Here is a 12,857-nt window from a genome sequence, read left to right as displayed (position 1 = left end):
ATTTCCGTTCTAGGACCCGACATTTCTGTTTTAATCCCCTGTGGTATGGGAGATACCAGGGAGCCTTATGAGAGTAGGAGATGGGTTTAGTGGCTAGAGGGGCAAGGGCATGGTATGTGGTTTCGGAAAGAGTCACCCAGTTGTGCCAGATTGAGTCTGGATCCGTGTGATTGGGAAGAGGAGGGAGATTGTTGAGAAACTGGGACCACTTGTGATTTTTTTGCGGTAGGTGATAGAGTGTGTGGCACGGGTTGGGGTACCAAGGTTTGACATGAAGATAGGGAGGCAGAACGAGCCTAGGAGGTGATCGGACCAGGGGACATGTTCCCAACAGGTCTCGTCAGTGGAGGTTTTATGCTCAGTCAGGTCAAGAAAGCTGATGATATCAATGGAGTGCCCCTTTTCGTGGGTAGGGGTGGGCGGTGGGGCAATGAAGCCTAAGGAAGTGAGGAAGTCTTTGAAATCAGTTGTGTCCTTGTTGGTGTTGTCATCTAGGTGAAGGTTTATGTCACCAATGATCAGGCCCTTGTTATGGTCTCATGGACAGATTCAGAGGATTTATCAATTCTGTCTTGTGAATCAGGATCCAGGCAGCCTGACTGTAATGTAAAGGGTGTTCGCAGGCCCTACAAACAAAGCTCAGAAGTCTCTTCTCGAACAGTGTTTTGTTAAAGAAAGAGATCTGGAGGGGCCGAGCCTCCCCTATCTCCCCTCCGGAATGGTCTCGCCGACATGGAACAGGCCCCGCCCCCTGTTGCGGTCCTGCCGCCCTAGAGCTCTATGCATTGAATCGTGTAACTCAGTTACTGGGGCAACACGTGGACAAAAGAAAGAGCGCTGGTGATAGGCTGCAGCTGGGGGGGAGCCTGTCCTATCCTGGGGCTCGTTACAGAACGCGGGAATGCACGCCGACTCTTGATTGGTCGCTGCGCGGTAGAGGCTAAACTTTGCCAAGAAGCGAAGGCCATGAGAATGCTGGGCATGTACGTGCCGGAGCGCTTCTCGCTGAAGGCGTCCAGCGTGCAGGACGGGATGGGGCTGTACACGGCGCGCGGAGTGAGGAAGGTTAGTGGGGGGAGGGGAGGGGAGGGGAGGGGTGGGCGGGAAGAACTGAAAAGCGGGTCGATGGCAAACTTGGTCCCCGCGGATAACCGCGGGAAACGCCCCTCCCCCCCTCCTGCCATTCTTTAAGGCCGGGGTGTCAAAGTGCTTGTCTTCATTTCGGACCTGAAAATGAATAAAGATTCATATATTAAAAAACCAACCGCGGCTGAATTCTTTTGAAGAGACTTATTTCTCATTTTCAGGCTAAAACTTCTTCCTAATGCCTCGCCTGGGTTTTGGCGTTAGGAAAGGAGGGGGAAGAAGTAAGAACCCCCCACAAACGAAAGAAAACAGACTTTTCCTCTGGCAGGAGACACATTTCAAATCTGACCTATTGTAATCACAAAATAGAAAATAAAATGATTTTTTCTACATTTTGCTTTTAGTCCCAGTTTCTCTTTCTGATTTTGTCTATCTTCTTCTTCTCTTCTCTCTTGCTCCAGTCCCTGTCTCTAACATATTGATTTTCCCCTTTCAACTATTCTCCTTTTTTCTTTTCTGCCTCTGTCCACTCAAATCTTGCCCTCTTTCTCATCCTTCTTTTTAATTTTTCAGTTACCCATCAATTTTCCATCTTCTCTTATTCTGTAGCTCTCCCATTTCCCATTTCGCTCCTTTCCCAGTCTGTTTCCTTCTATCTCTCCTCTTGGTCCAACATTTTGCTCCCTCTCTTTTCTGTTTTTCTTCTCTCCTCCTCCCTTGATGCTGAGCAATGAGATGGAAGGAAAAAAAATAAGAGATGCTGCATCTCTCCCTTCCACCCCCAGGTCTAACATTTTTCCCTCCCATCTCCAGATCAAACTTCTCTCCATTTCTCTTCCCAACTGCCCCCCATTCCATCTCTCCTCCTGTCTGCCTCCCTCCCCCCAGGTCCACCATTTCTCCCTTTCTCTTCCCAACAGTTCTCCCTTCAAGTATATTTTTCCCTCTTCCTTCACACCACCCCGTTCAACCTCTCTCCCTTCATCTCTCTCTCTCTCTTCACAGTCCAGCATGTCTTTCCCTCCAGCGCCGGTCCCTCTCTCCTCACAGCCCAGCATGTGTTCTCTCCCACACCAGTCCGATGTCACCATCAAACTGAAAAATCTGCTGGCCTTGACAATTCAGCAATGTTGTACATGGCTCCCCTTCCTGTTTTTCGTCTGCTGTGTTCTGTCTCCAATGACGCACAACTTCCTGTTTCCGCCTAGTGGACCACGGCAGATGGAAAGCAGAAAGGGGAGCCATGGATGATATTGCTGAATTCGCTGCCAAGACCAGCAGATTTTTCAGCATGACGACGACAGACTGGCGCGGGAGGGAAGACATGCTGGGCTGTGAGAAAGGAAAGTTCGGAAACATTGCCATGGGCCTTGTGTTTGACATATGTGCTTTAAGGAGCGAGGGCGGAATCAGAGTCTGAACAAAAACAACCACTGACCCTCAAGCCTTGCGTTGAAGAATGCTGGTGTTGAAGGACTGAGCTTGAGATAGACACTAAAGAATGACATGGGATGGTTTACAGCCACCGATCCTCAAGACTTGCTTTGAGAAATGCTGGTGTAGAAGGACTGAGGTTGAGATAGACACTAAAGAAGGGCATGGGATGGTTTACAGTCACCGATCCTCAAGACTTGCTTTGAGAAATGCTGGTGTAGAAGGACTGAGGTTGAGATAGACACTAAAGAAGGACATGGGATGGTTTACAGTCACCGATCCTCAAGACTTGCTTTGAGAAATGCTGGTGTAGAAGGACTGAGGTTGAGATAGACACTAAAGAAGGACATAGGATGGTTTACAGTCACCGATCCTCAAGACTTGCTTTAAGAAATGCTGGTGTAGAAGGACTGAGGTTGAGATAGACACTAAAGAAGGACATGGGATGGTTTACAGCCACCGATCCTCAAGATTTGCTTTGAGAAAGACACTAAAGAATGAGATGGGATGGTTTCTAACCACCGATCCTCAAGACTTGCATTGAGAAATGCTGGTGTAGAAGGACTGAGGTTGAGATAGACACTAAAGAAGGACATGGGATGGTTTACAGTCACCGATCCTCAAGACTTGCTTTGAGAAATGCTGGTGTAGAAGGACTGAGGTTGAGATAGACACTAAAGAAGGACATGGGATGGTTTACAGTCACCGATCCTCAAGACTTGCTTGAGAAATGCTGGTGTAGAAGGACTGAGGTTGAGATAGACACTAAAGAAGGACATAGGATGGTTTACAGTCACCGATCCTCAAGACTTGCTTTGAGAAATGCTGGTGTAGAAGGACTGAGGTTGAGATAGACACTAAAGAAGGACATAGGATGGTTTACAGTCACCGATCCTCAAGACTTGCTTTGAGAAAGACACTAAAGAATGAGATGGGATGGTTTCTAACCACCGATCCTCAAGACTTGCATTGAGAAATGCTGGTGTAGAAGGATCGAGGTTAATATAGACACTAAAGAATGACAAGGGATGGTTTCCCGTGCTTAGCCACGGGGACAGGTAATGTGAAGTATTATGTCACAATGTCATTACTACTACTAATACAATTTATCACATATAGCGCTGAAAGGCGTTCGCAACGCTGTATATTTGACATTTAATAGACGGTCCCTGCTCGGAAGAGCTTGCAATCTAACTTGGACAGACAGACATGACATATAGGGTTAAAGATGCAGAATCCAAGGTGAGAGGAGTTAGGAGTTGAAGGCAGTTACTGGATTTGTTAATAAAAAAACAAACAGGACATGTAGCCCCTCCCTGCTCCACCCCCCTTCCCTGCCCTGTCCTCACCCTCTCCACCCCCCTTTCCCCACCCAACCTGTTCTTCCCCGAGCACAGGCCACGTCTTAAGGGCCTCCGAGTATCTGCGAATGCAATGCGATGTCACACCTGTGCATGCTCGGAGGCCCTTCAGACATGGCATCGAGCTTGGTGCCTTTCAAAACCTGGACGAACTGCCAGGTTAGGAAATCTGTCCGGGCATCCAGATAGTGCTCTAAAAAGAGCACATATCTGGGTTTTCCCAGACATCTGGCAACCCTACCTGGAAGTGAACACTTGGTTTTCCTCTAGTTATTCACCGAGAGCCTTGTGGTTAAAGCGCAATAGAACTTAATAATGTAAGTAGACGGCAGAGAACACTATAGTGCTTTGGTCTTAAAAGCAAGACCTGCGAGCCAGTGGTGGCCTGAAGATCCTTCCATTGTTCCCTCTAAGCCGCACAGCCGGTGGAGTCTGGACCAGCACCTTTTTCCTCCAGTGCCGCTCGTCCACCTTGTGTTACTGCTGCTGCAGGACCTTCCCATACATATTTGTGGCTGCCGGCCCTCCCTCTCCGAAGTCTCTTCTCCTGGGACAGAAACGGCAGCTGTGGAAAGCAGCAACAGTGGTACTGGAGGGAGAAGGTGTTGGTCCTGACTCCACCAGCTCCTGGTAACTTAGAGGGAACAGGGCTCCGTGGACCGCTCAAGAAGTTTTGGCACCCGGGCCTTGCATTGAAAACCACTGCTCTAAGGTGACTTTGTCTTCTGTTTAAGCACTGCCTTGCAACATTAGATTGATTAGGAAGGCACTGAAGTGCTGCATTTCCCTGGTGGGCAGTAGCAGATGGCACTGATTAGTTTGTCATTTAGGGAGGGGTATTTTATTTTGAATTCTATCATTTTCAGTGATTCATTGGTTATTTTTGTTAATTTTATATGCAGTATTAAGGTTTTCTAAGCAGTTTGCAATCAGGTTCTTGAGCATTGTCCCTATCTGTCCCTGTCCCGGAGGGCTCACAATCTATTTAATGGAGATTGAGTGACTTGGCTAGGGTCAGAACTTCGAAAGAGTTCTTACAGATGATTGCTACCCCTCCTCCTTGTCTTTTCTTTTATAACTGATAGGGTTACCATATGACTCCAGAAAAAGGACGGAGGGACTGAAATACCCGGGTTTTACTTCCATTGCTTTCAATAGAATCTCAATCCACCCTCCTTTTTCTGGAGCCATATGGTAACCCTACAGATAGAAGATCTCTTTTCACTGGGTCATCCTGTAATTGCAACCGGGTTTCAGTTACTAGTAATAAACTTTGTTGGAAGACCGGGACTTCTCTCCTGTCTCATCTCTCCCCCCCCCACCCCAGCCACTTGGCTCATCGGATAAGTCTCTCTTATCTGTACCCTTGTCTACATTACAGGAGTAATGCTAGGAAATTATTTTTCACGGTGAGAATGGTGGATGCCTGGAATGCCCTCTCGAGGGAGGCGGTGGAGATGAAAAAGGTGATAGAATTCAATAAAGTGTAGGATGAACACAGAAGTTCTTCACCCCCTAAACTGTCATTTGGATGTCCACTTCTGAGGTCTTTTTGCAACTCTTCACAGTCTGCATGTATTTTAACAACTTTGAATAGTTTAGTGTCATCTGCAAATTTAATCACCTCACTTGTTGTTCCCATTTCCAGATCATTTATAAATAAGAACAAAAGATTAGCCTTACTGGGTCAGAACAATGGTGGTCCATCCAGCCCAGTAGCCCGTTCTCACGTTGGCCAATCCAGGTCACTAGTACCTGGCCAAAACCCAAAGAGTAGCAATAAAGAATCCCAAGGAATAGCAAGATTCCAGAATCCCAGAGAGTAACAAGATTCTAGAATCTCAAAGAGTAGCAATATTCCATGCTACCAATCCAGGGTAAGCAGTGGCTTCCCCCATGTCTTTCTCAATAACAGACTATGGACTTTTAATAGCACTTGTCCCAGTAGAGATCCCTGCGGCACTCTACTAGTTGCCCTCCTCCATGGAGAAAAATGGCCATTTCACCTTCCCCTCTATTTCCTGTCCAATAACAAATTCCTAAATCCACAATAGAACATTGCTCACCTTTATCAACATGTTTATTCAAACCTTCTAAGAAATGAAGCAAGTTGGTGAGGCAAGACTTCTTTTGCCTGAAAACCAAAAACAGGACTGTGCTGGTCATCCAAGATATTTTAAACCAACTGTTGCAGGAGTTAGAGATCTTTCATCGAGCAAAGAGCTAGAATTTTAAACTTTTTTGAAAAATTTTTGAAACTTTTTGCATGCAATGTGACAACTCTCAAAAATGTTTAACTAAATGCTTAATGCTAAAAAGCAACCTAAAAGCGAAGAAACCAGCACTTAGCTTTTAATTATGCGTTGTTGTTGCTGGGTCTCACTTTTGTCCATTGCGACTTACAACCCTACGGGCCCCATTTCACCCATTAGCAGGCTTCCTCAGGGGTTATGCTGCTATCGCCTGATTTTTAAGGCTGAAAATGGCGCTATGGTTTATTGAGTGTGGTTCTTTTGGCTGAACCCATGCTGTCTCAAATGCATTTATTGACTGCCTTTACATGATGAGATGTCCCATTAAACCCTATTTGTGTACTTGTTCTGTAATTATATTCTTATAATATCTTGCCCGGAACCACAATCAGGCTTTTGAAATCACCCCAGAACATTTTTTATCCCAGGACAAGCAGGCAGCTATTCTCACATATGGGTGACATCATCCACGGACCCAGATGCGGACAGCTTCGCAAGCAGACTTGCTTGTAGAACTTTAGAAAGTTCGCGACTGCTGCACTGCACATACATGAGTGCCTTCCCGCCCAGTGCAGGGTGCGTGTCTGCTCAGTTCTCAGGTTTCCGCAGAGCCGAGAAGTCCTATTTCGACACTCTGCGCTAGACTCAGTTCTACTTCGTGCCTTCTCTCACACCGGCTCCTGTTTTATTTCTTTTCAGGGTCGCTGTGTTTTTCTTGCGCGTTTTATTAAAAAAAAAAAAAGACTTGATTTTTCTTTCTGTTACGGCGGGGCCTGCCTCGTGGCCTCAGCCTGCAGGCTTCAACCTAGCTGTGGCTAATTTCCCATTTATGTCCCCGCTGGTCACAGGCTTCAAGAAGTGTAGCCATTGCCAGCGTGCGATCTCCCTCACTGCCCCACATAGGTAGTGTATTCAGTGTTTGGGATCTGAGGAGATGTGTAGGCAGATTGATAGGCTTAAAAGCGATAAATCCCCGGGACCGTATGGCATCCATCCGAGGGTCATCAAGGAACTGAAACTTTACAGTTCATCGGAGCTGTCCTGGACACTGTCCGACTCAGAGCATTCCTTCCTCAACATCAGGATGCTCTCATTCGTCTCTGCCACAAAGTGTCTTCCTTGGCTATAATTTCAGCAAGACACTGATGGTTCTCTTAGGTCACATGGCCTCTACAATTCAAGTGACTCCTTTTGCTAGACTTCACCTCAGAATTCCTCAGTGGGCCCTGGCATCTCAGTGGGCGCAGGCTTGTGTCCCACTCTCTCAACATTTTACAGTAACTCCTTCGTTGAGACAGTCTCTTCCAATCTCTCCAGAGGTTTACTGTTTCAAACGCTCCCTCATCAAAAGGTCCTCATGACAGATTCCTCAACCTACACTTGGGGGTGGCTCATCTCGACATTCTCCGTACTCAAGGCCATTGGTCCAGCACAGATCGTCAGTGTCGCATCAGTCTGTTGGAACTCAGAGATATCTTCAGTGCTCTCAAAGCTTTTCAGCATCTTCTTCACGACCAGGTAGTCCTCATTTAGGCAGCAACCAAGTAGCCATGTACTACGTCAACAAGCAGGGAGGAACAGGATCTCTCCCTCTTTGTCAGGAAGCTCAAAAGGTGTGAGCAATCCATCACAGCACCTTCCTGAAAGCAGTCTACATTCAAGGAGAGAAAAACTGTCTGGCGGACAAATTGAGTCGTCTTCTGCAACTTCACAAATGGACACTCAATTCCTTGCCTCTCCATTACATTCTATCTCAGTGGGGGACTCCTCAGATAGATCTCTTTGCTTCTCCCCACAACAACAAACTGGAATGGACGAATCAGTTTCTCTATGCATTCCCTCCATTTCCTCTCATTCTCAAGACACTTGTCAAACTCAAACAAGAACATGCCACTATGATTCTGATAGGTCCTCGGTGGCCCAGGCAACCGTGGTTCTCCTTTCTACTTCAACTCAGCAGCAGGGAGCCACTACTTCTACCAGTTTTTCCCTCTCTGCTTACACAGAGTCAGGAGTCTCTACTTCATCCCAGCCTGCAGTCTCTATACCTGATAGCTTGGTACCTCTCAACTTAACTGCCACTCCACAGTTATCTCAATCTGTACAGAACATTTTAGAGGCTTCTAGGAAGCCTACCACTAGACAATGCTACAAATCGTAAATGAACTAGATTTTCCGCTTGGTGCACCATTCATCACAAGGAGCTTCAATCTAATCCTTGTCTTCAGTTTTGGATTACCTGTTCCATTTGTCTCAATCAGGCCTCAAATCCACATTCATTTGAGTCCATCTCAGTGCGATTGCTGCTTTTCATCAGCCTATCGAAGGGAAACTCCTTTCTGCTCATCCGGAGTTTTCCAGATTTATGAAAGGTCTTTTCAATGTCAAACCACCTCTCAAACCTCCTCCAATTGTTTGGGATCTCAATGTTGTCGTTGCTTAATTGATGAAGCCTCCTTTTGAACCTATGGATTCGACTCATCTGAAATATCTCACTTGAAAAGTGGTTTTTCTCATTGCTCTCACGTCTGCTCGCAGGGTCAGCGAGCTACAAGCTTTAGTAGTGGACCCACCGTTCACAGTATTCCATCATGACAAGGTGGTCCTCCATACTCATCCTAAATTCTTACCTAAAGTGGTTTCAGAATTTCATCTCAATCAATCCATTGTACTAACAGAGTTTTTTCCAAAGCCTCATTCTCACCCGGGAGAATCAGCTCTTCATACTCTGGACTGTAAGCGTGCTTTGGCTTTCTACTTGTAATGCACTCAACTTTTTGTCTCCTTCGATCCAAACAAGTTGGGACATCCGATTTCCAAGCGCACCATCTCCAACTGGTTAGCTGCTTGCATCTCTTTCTGCTATGCTCAGGCTGGACTGCATCTACAGAGTTGAGTCACAGCCCATAAAGCCAGAGCCATGGGGGCATCAGTGGCTTTCCTCAGATCTACTCCTATTGAGGAAATCTGCAAAGCTGCCACTTGGTCCTCGGTTCATACATTCACTTCTCATTATTGTCTGGATGTTTTCTCCAGACGGGATAGCCATTTCGGCCAGGCAGTGTTACAAAATTTATTCTCCTGAATTGCCAACACTCCCACCATCCCATTCTGGTTAGCTTGGAAGTCACCCACATGTGAGAATAGGCTGCCTGCTTGTCCTGGGATAAAGCACAGTTACTTACCATAACAGGTGTTATCCAGGGACTGCAGGCAGCTATTCTCACCACCCACCTACCTTTCCTGATTGGCTTCTCTGCTAGCTATCTGAACTGAGGAGATGCGCTCCCTGCACTGGGCGGGAAGGCACTTGCACATGTGCGGAGCGGCAGTCGCAAACTTTCTAAAGTTCTACAAGCAAGTCTGCTTGCGAAGCTGTCCGCATCCGGGCTCCATGGATGATGTCACCTGCTGTCCCTGGATAACACCATTTACGGTAAGTAACTGTGCTTTAATAAAACCATTGTTACTTGGCCAGCCTCCAGCCTTCAGATACTATGGATGATTTTAACGACATGTTACATTTATTTCTTTTAAAAATTTCTTTCCTGCTTAATGCTTAAGTGGGTTACAATAAAAACATACACCATTCAGAATATACTCAAACATATTATAAGACTACACATCTTCCTATCCTGTTCTTCCAGAATCATAAAAACACATTCAGTAAAAAAACTAGATCGCTAAGAGGAGATTACCAATTTCATGGGGCGTAGAGATCCTTTTCAGGCGATTTGTCACGTTAACTTGTTAATATGGCTCAACATGTCTGGTTCACCAAGATGTCTTTGAGCTCTTCCGCATGGTTACTCTTAAACTATTTCTGGTTCAGATAGATCTCTCACATCTTCCTTAAAGACCGAAGCAAAGAATTCATTCAGGGGAAAATTTTATAAGAGGATCCGTTGCGTAGTTTTTAGTGCCGGCTGCGGTGGTAATGGCGCCGATGCTCATAGAATTCCTATGAGTGTTGGAGCTGTTAACACCGTGGCTAGCGCTAAAAAAAACGGTAAATTGGCTTCAGTTATGAGCTTTAACAAGGTCATAATTGAAAAAAAAAATTTATTTGGGAGATGGGTGGAGAAAGATTTGGGCGCCTCTAGGCGTGATTCTCTAATGGACTTAGGCACCTATAATGTAGGCCTTTCAAACCCTGGCCTATCTTTTTAGGCCTTCAGTCTCTCCACTGGGCCTTGTCCTCCCTCGGTGCTCCTTCATAGTCTAGTGGTCACATGGATTTTGTTGCAGGCTCTGTGGAAAGTTTCTCGTCATATTCGTTTTGAGTTTTCGTTATCAGTGCTTTATATCTAACTTGCAAGAGCTAATGTTGCATCATAGCTTCTTCATTTGGATCCTTTTTCCAATTTTTTTGGCTCTAATGGCCTCTCTCAGTTCATCTTTTAACCATCCTGGCTGACGTTCGCTTTTCTTTCCACCTTTGTTAATATGTGGAATGCATCTGCTCTTGGCTTCCAAGATGGTTTTTTTAAAATAACGTTCATGCCTGCTTTAAAGTCCTTCCCTTTCTGGCTGATACTTTTAGATAATTGGAGTGTACAATATCTTGAGTGAAGTAGAACGGGTGCAAGTGGATCAATTTTTCACTCTGTCAATAATTACAAAGACTAGGGGACATTCGATGAAGTTACAGGGAAATACTTTTAAAACTAATAGGAGGGACCGTGTAGGGACCGGTTGGACTATTAAAATTGCATTTTTATGGTTTTAATGTGCAAGAGTGTATAATAAATCATTTTCAGAAAAAAATAAAACTAATAGGAGGAAATATTTTTTCACTCAGAGATAATTAAGCTCTGGAACACGTTGCCAGAGGTTGTGGTAAGAGCAGATAGCGTAGCTGGTTTTAAGAAAGGTTTGGACAAGTTCCTGGAGGAAAAGTCCATAGTCTGCTGTTGAGACAGACATGGGAAAAGCCACTGCTTGCCCTGTTACTATTTGGTTTCTTGTGACCTGGATTGGCCACTGTGAGGACGGGCTTCTGGGCTTGATGGACAATTGGTCTGAGCCAGTAAGGCTATTCTTATGTTCTCATCTGGTTATGCTGATGCCCTTTATCATACAGACCTTGGGGAAGGGGATGGAGGGGGTGCACTGCTACGATAGATGCTGCATTAAAGTAATCCATGTCTCCTGTGCTAATATACTTCACCTTTTTCTGTTCAGGGTGAAAAATTTGGCCCATTTGCAGGAGAGAAACGAATTCCCCATGAGCTGGATGAAAGCATGGACAGCAGGTTGATGTGGGAAGTAAGTGCAACATTACTGTCAGACTGCTGAATAATTGGTGTAATAATGCCTAGGATGGAGCTGCCAGAAATGCAATTGACGACGGTTCAGCACAATGGATTTTTAACCTAATCTAACGTATTGTTTCCTTCCTACTCCTGTGGTGGATTTTAGAACAGAGGAAAACAGTCCACTACGAGGAACGTAGGGAGAGAGGAGACATGATCGAGACGTTTAAGTATATTACCGGCCGTATCGAGATGGAAGAAGAGATTCTCTTTCTCAAAGGACCCTCAGCCACAAGAGGGCATCCGCTCAAACTCAGGAAATATTTCTTCACCGAGAGAGTGGTTGATCCGTGGAACGAGCTCCCGGTGCAGGTGATCGAGGCAAACAGCGTGCAAGAATTTAAGAGCAAATGGGATGCCCATGTGGGATCCCTTAGAGGGTTAAGCCAAGGGAACCTGTCACCAGGAGTGGGATCCCTAGGATAGTAGACTTGGGGGTGGGTCAGTAGAGTGGGTAGACCTGATGGGCTATGGCCCTTATCTGCCGTCATCTTCTATGTTTCTATGTAAGCCAGTTTACTAAAATACATCTAACCTGAGATCTTAATTCATGGTATTCACGAAATCACCTAAAGGGGGTGGTGCAGAATGAGCACCGCTTGGAAAACATCTACATTCCTGCTGCTTCTTTCTGTCCCAACAAAGGTGTTAATTACCTTGTGATGCTTTATTAGTAATTATGACATAAAAGAATGTAAGCTTCTTATATAGTGGGCCATTAATACACTTTGGGCTAAATTCACAAAGTAAATCAATCGTGTACCGATCGGTTTGCGACCCTATTTTACACCAGCCCGATTCACTTTCCTCTCTGCTGACCATCCTGTGATCCACGCATGCAAAGTAGACAGGGATGCGATTCACTAACCAAAACCCTGCAACACCGACTGGGTTGGCCGATCACAAACAAGCAACTGCTGAGGACATGTCGCTGATGTCCTTTCCGACTGCTCAACCTTCTGCCACCCTGCTCTCAGCCCTGATCTCCTGCTCTCTCTTGCCTGCCCCGAATCTCCCGTTCTTCTGCCTGCCCGCCCTGAATCTCCCGTTCTTCTGCCTGCCCGCCCTGAATCTCACGTTCATCTGCCTACCTGCCCTGAATCTCCTGTTCTTCTGCCTGCCCGCCCTGAATCTCCCGTTCTTCTGCCTGCCCGCCCTGAATCTCCCGTTCTTCTGCCTGCCCGCCCTGAATCTCACGTTCATCTGCCTACCTGCCCTGAATCTCCTGTTCTTCTGCCTGCCCGCCCTGAATCTCCCATTCTTCTGCCTGCACGCCTGCCCTGAATCTCCCGTTCTTCTGCCTGCCCGCCCTGAATCTCACGTTCATCTGCCTACCTGCCCTGAATCTCCTGTTCTTCTGCCTGCCCGCCCTGAATCTCCCGTTCTTCTGCCTGCCCGCCCTGAATCTC

General features: G+C 46.2%; 1 protein-coding gene across 5 annotated transcripts in view; it reads left to right on the top strand.

Moving 5' to 3' along the window:
• Window positions 1-941: 941 nt before the first annotated feature.
• Window positions 942-12,857, top strand: part of PRDM5 (PR/SET domain 5) — a 192,377-nt gene continuing 180,461 nt past the window's right edge. For 4 of the 5 annotated variants that reach the window (XM_033938221.1, XM_033938203.1, XM_033938238.1 and 1 more), the window contains exons 1-2: window positions 942-1,065; window positions 11,318-11,401. In XM_033938221.1, coding sequence (XP_033794112.1) covers window positions 967-1,065; window positions 11,318-11,401 — 183 coding nt within the window. In that variant the 5' untranslated portion in view covers window positions 942-966. The remainder of the gene's footprint in view (window positions 1,066-11,317; window positions 11,402-12,857) is intronic. The other variant, XM_033938213.1, reaches the window with a different exon arrangement.

The sequence above is a fragment of the Geotrypetes seraphini genome, chromosome 1 (assembly GCF_902459505.1).
Source record: "Geotrypetes seraphini chromosome 1, aGeoSer1.1, whole genome shotgun sequence".
NCBI lineage: Eukaryota > Metazoa > Chordata > Amphibia > Gymnophiona > Dermophiidae > Geotrypetes > Geotrypetes seraphini.
The sequence above is the reverse complement of the archived record's forward strand: the minus strand, read 5'-3'. Positions and strand labels throughout refer to the sequence as shown.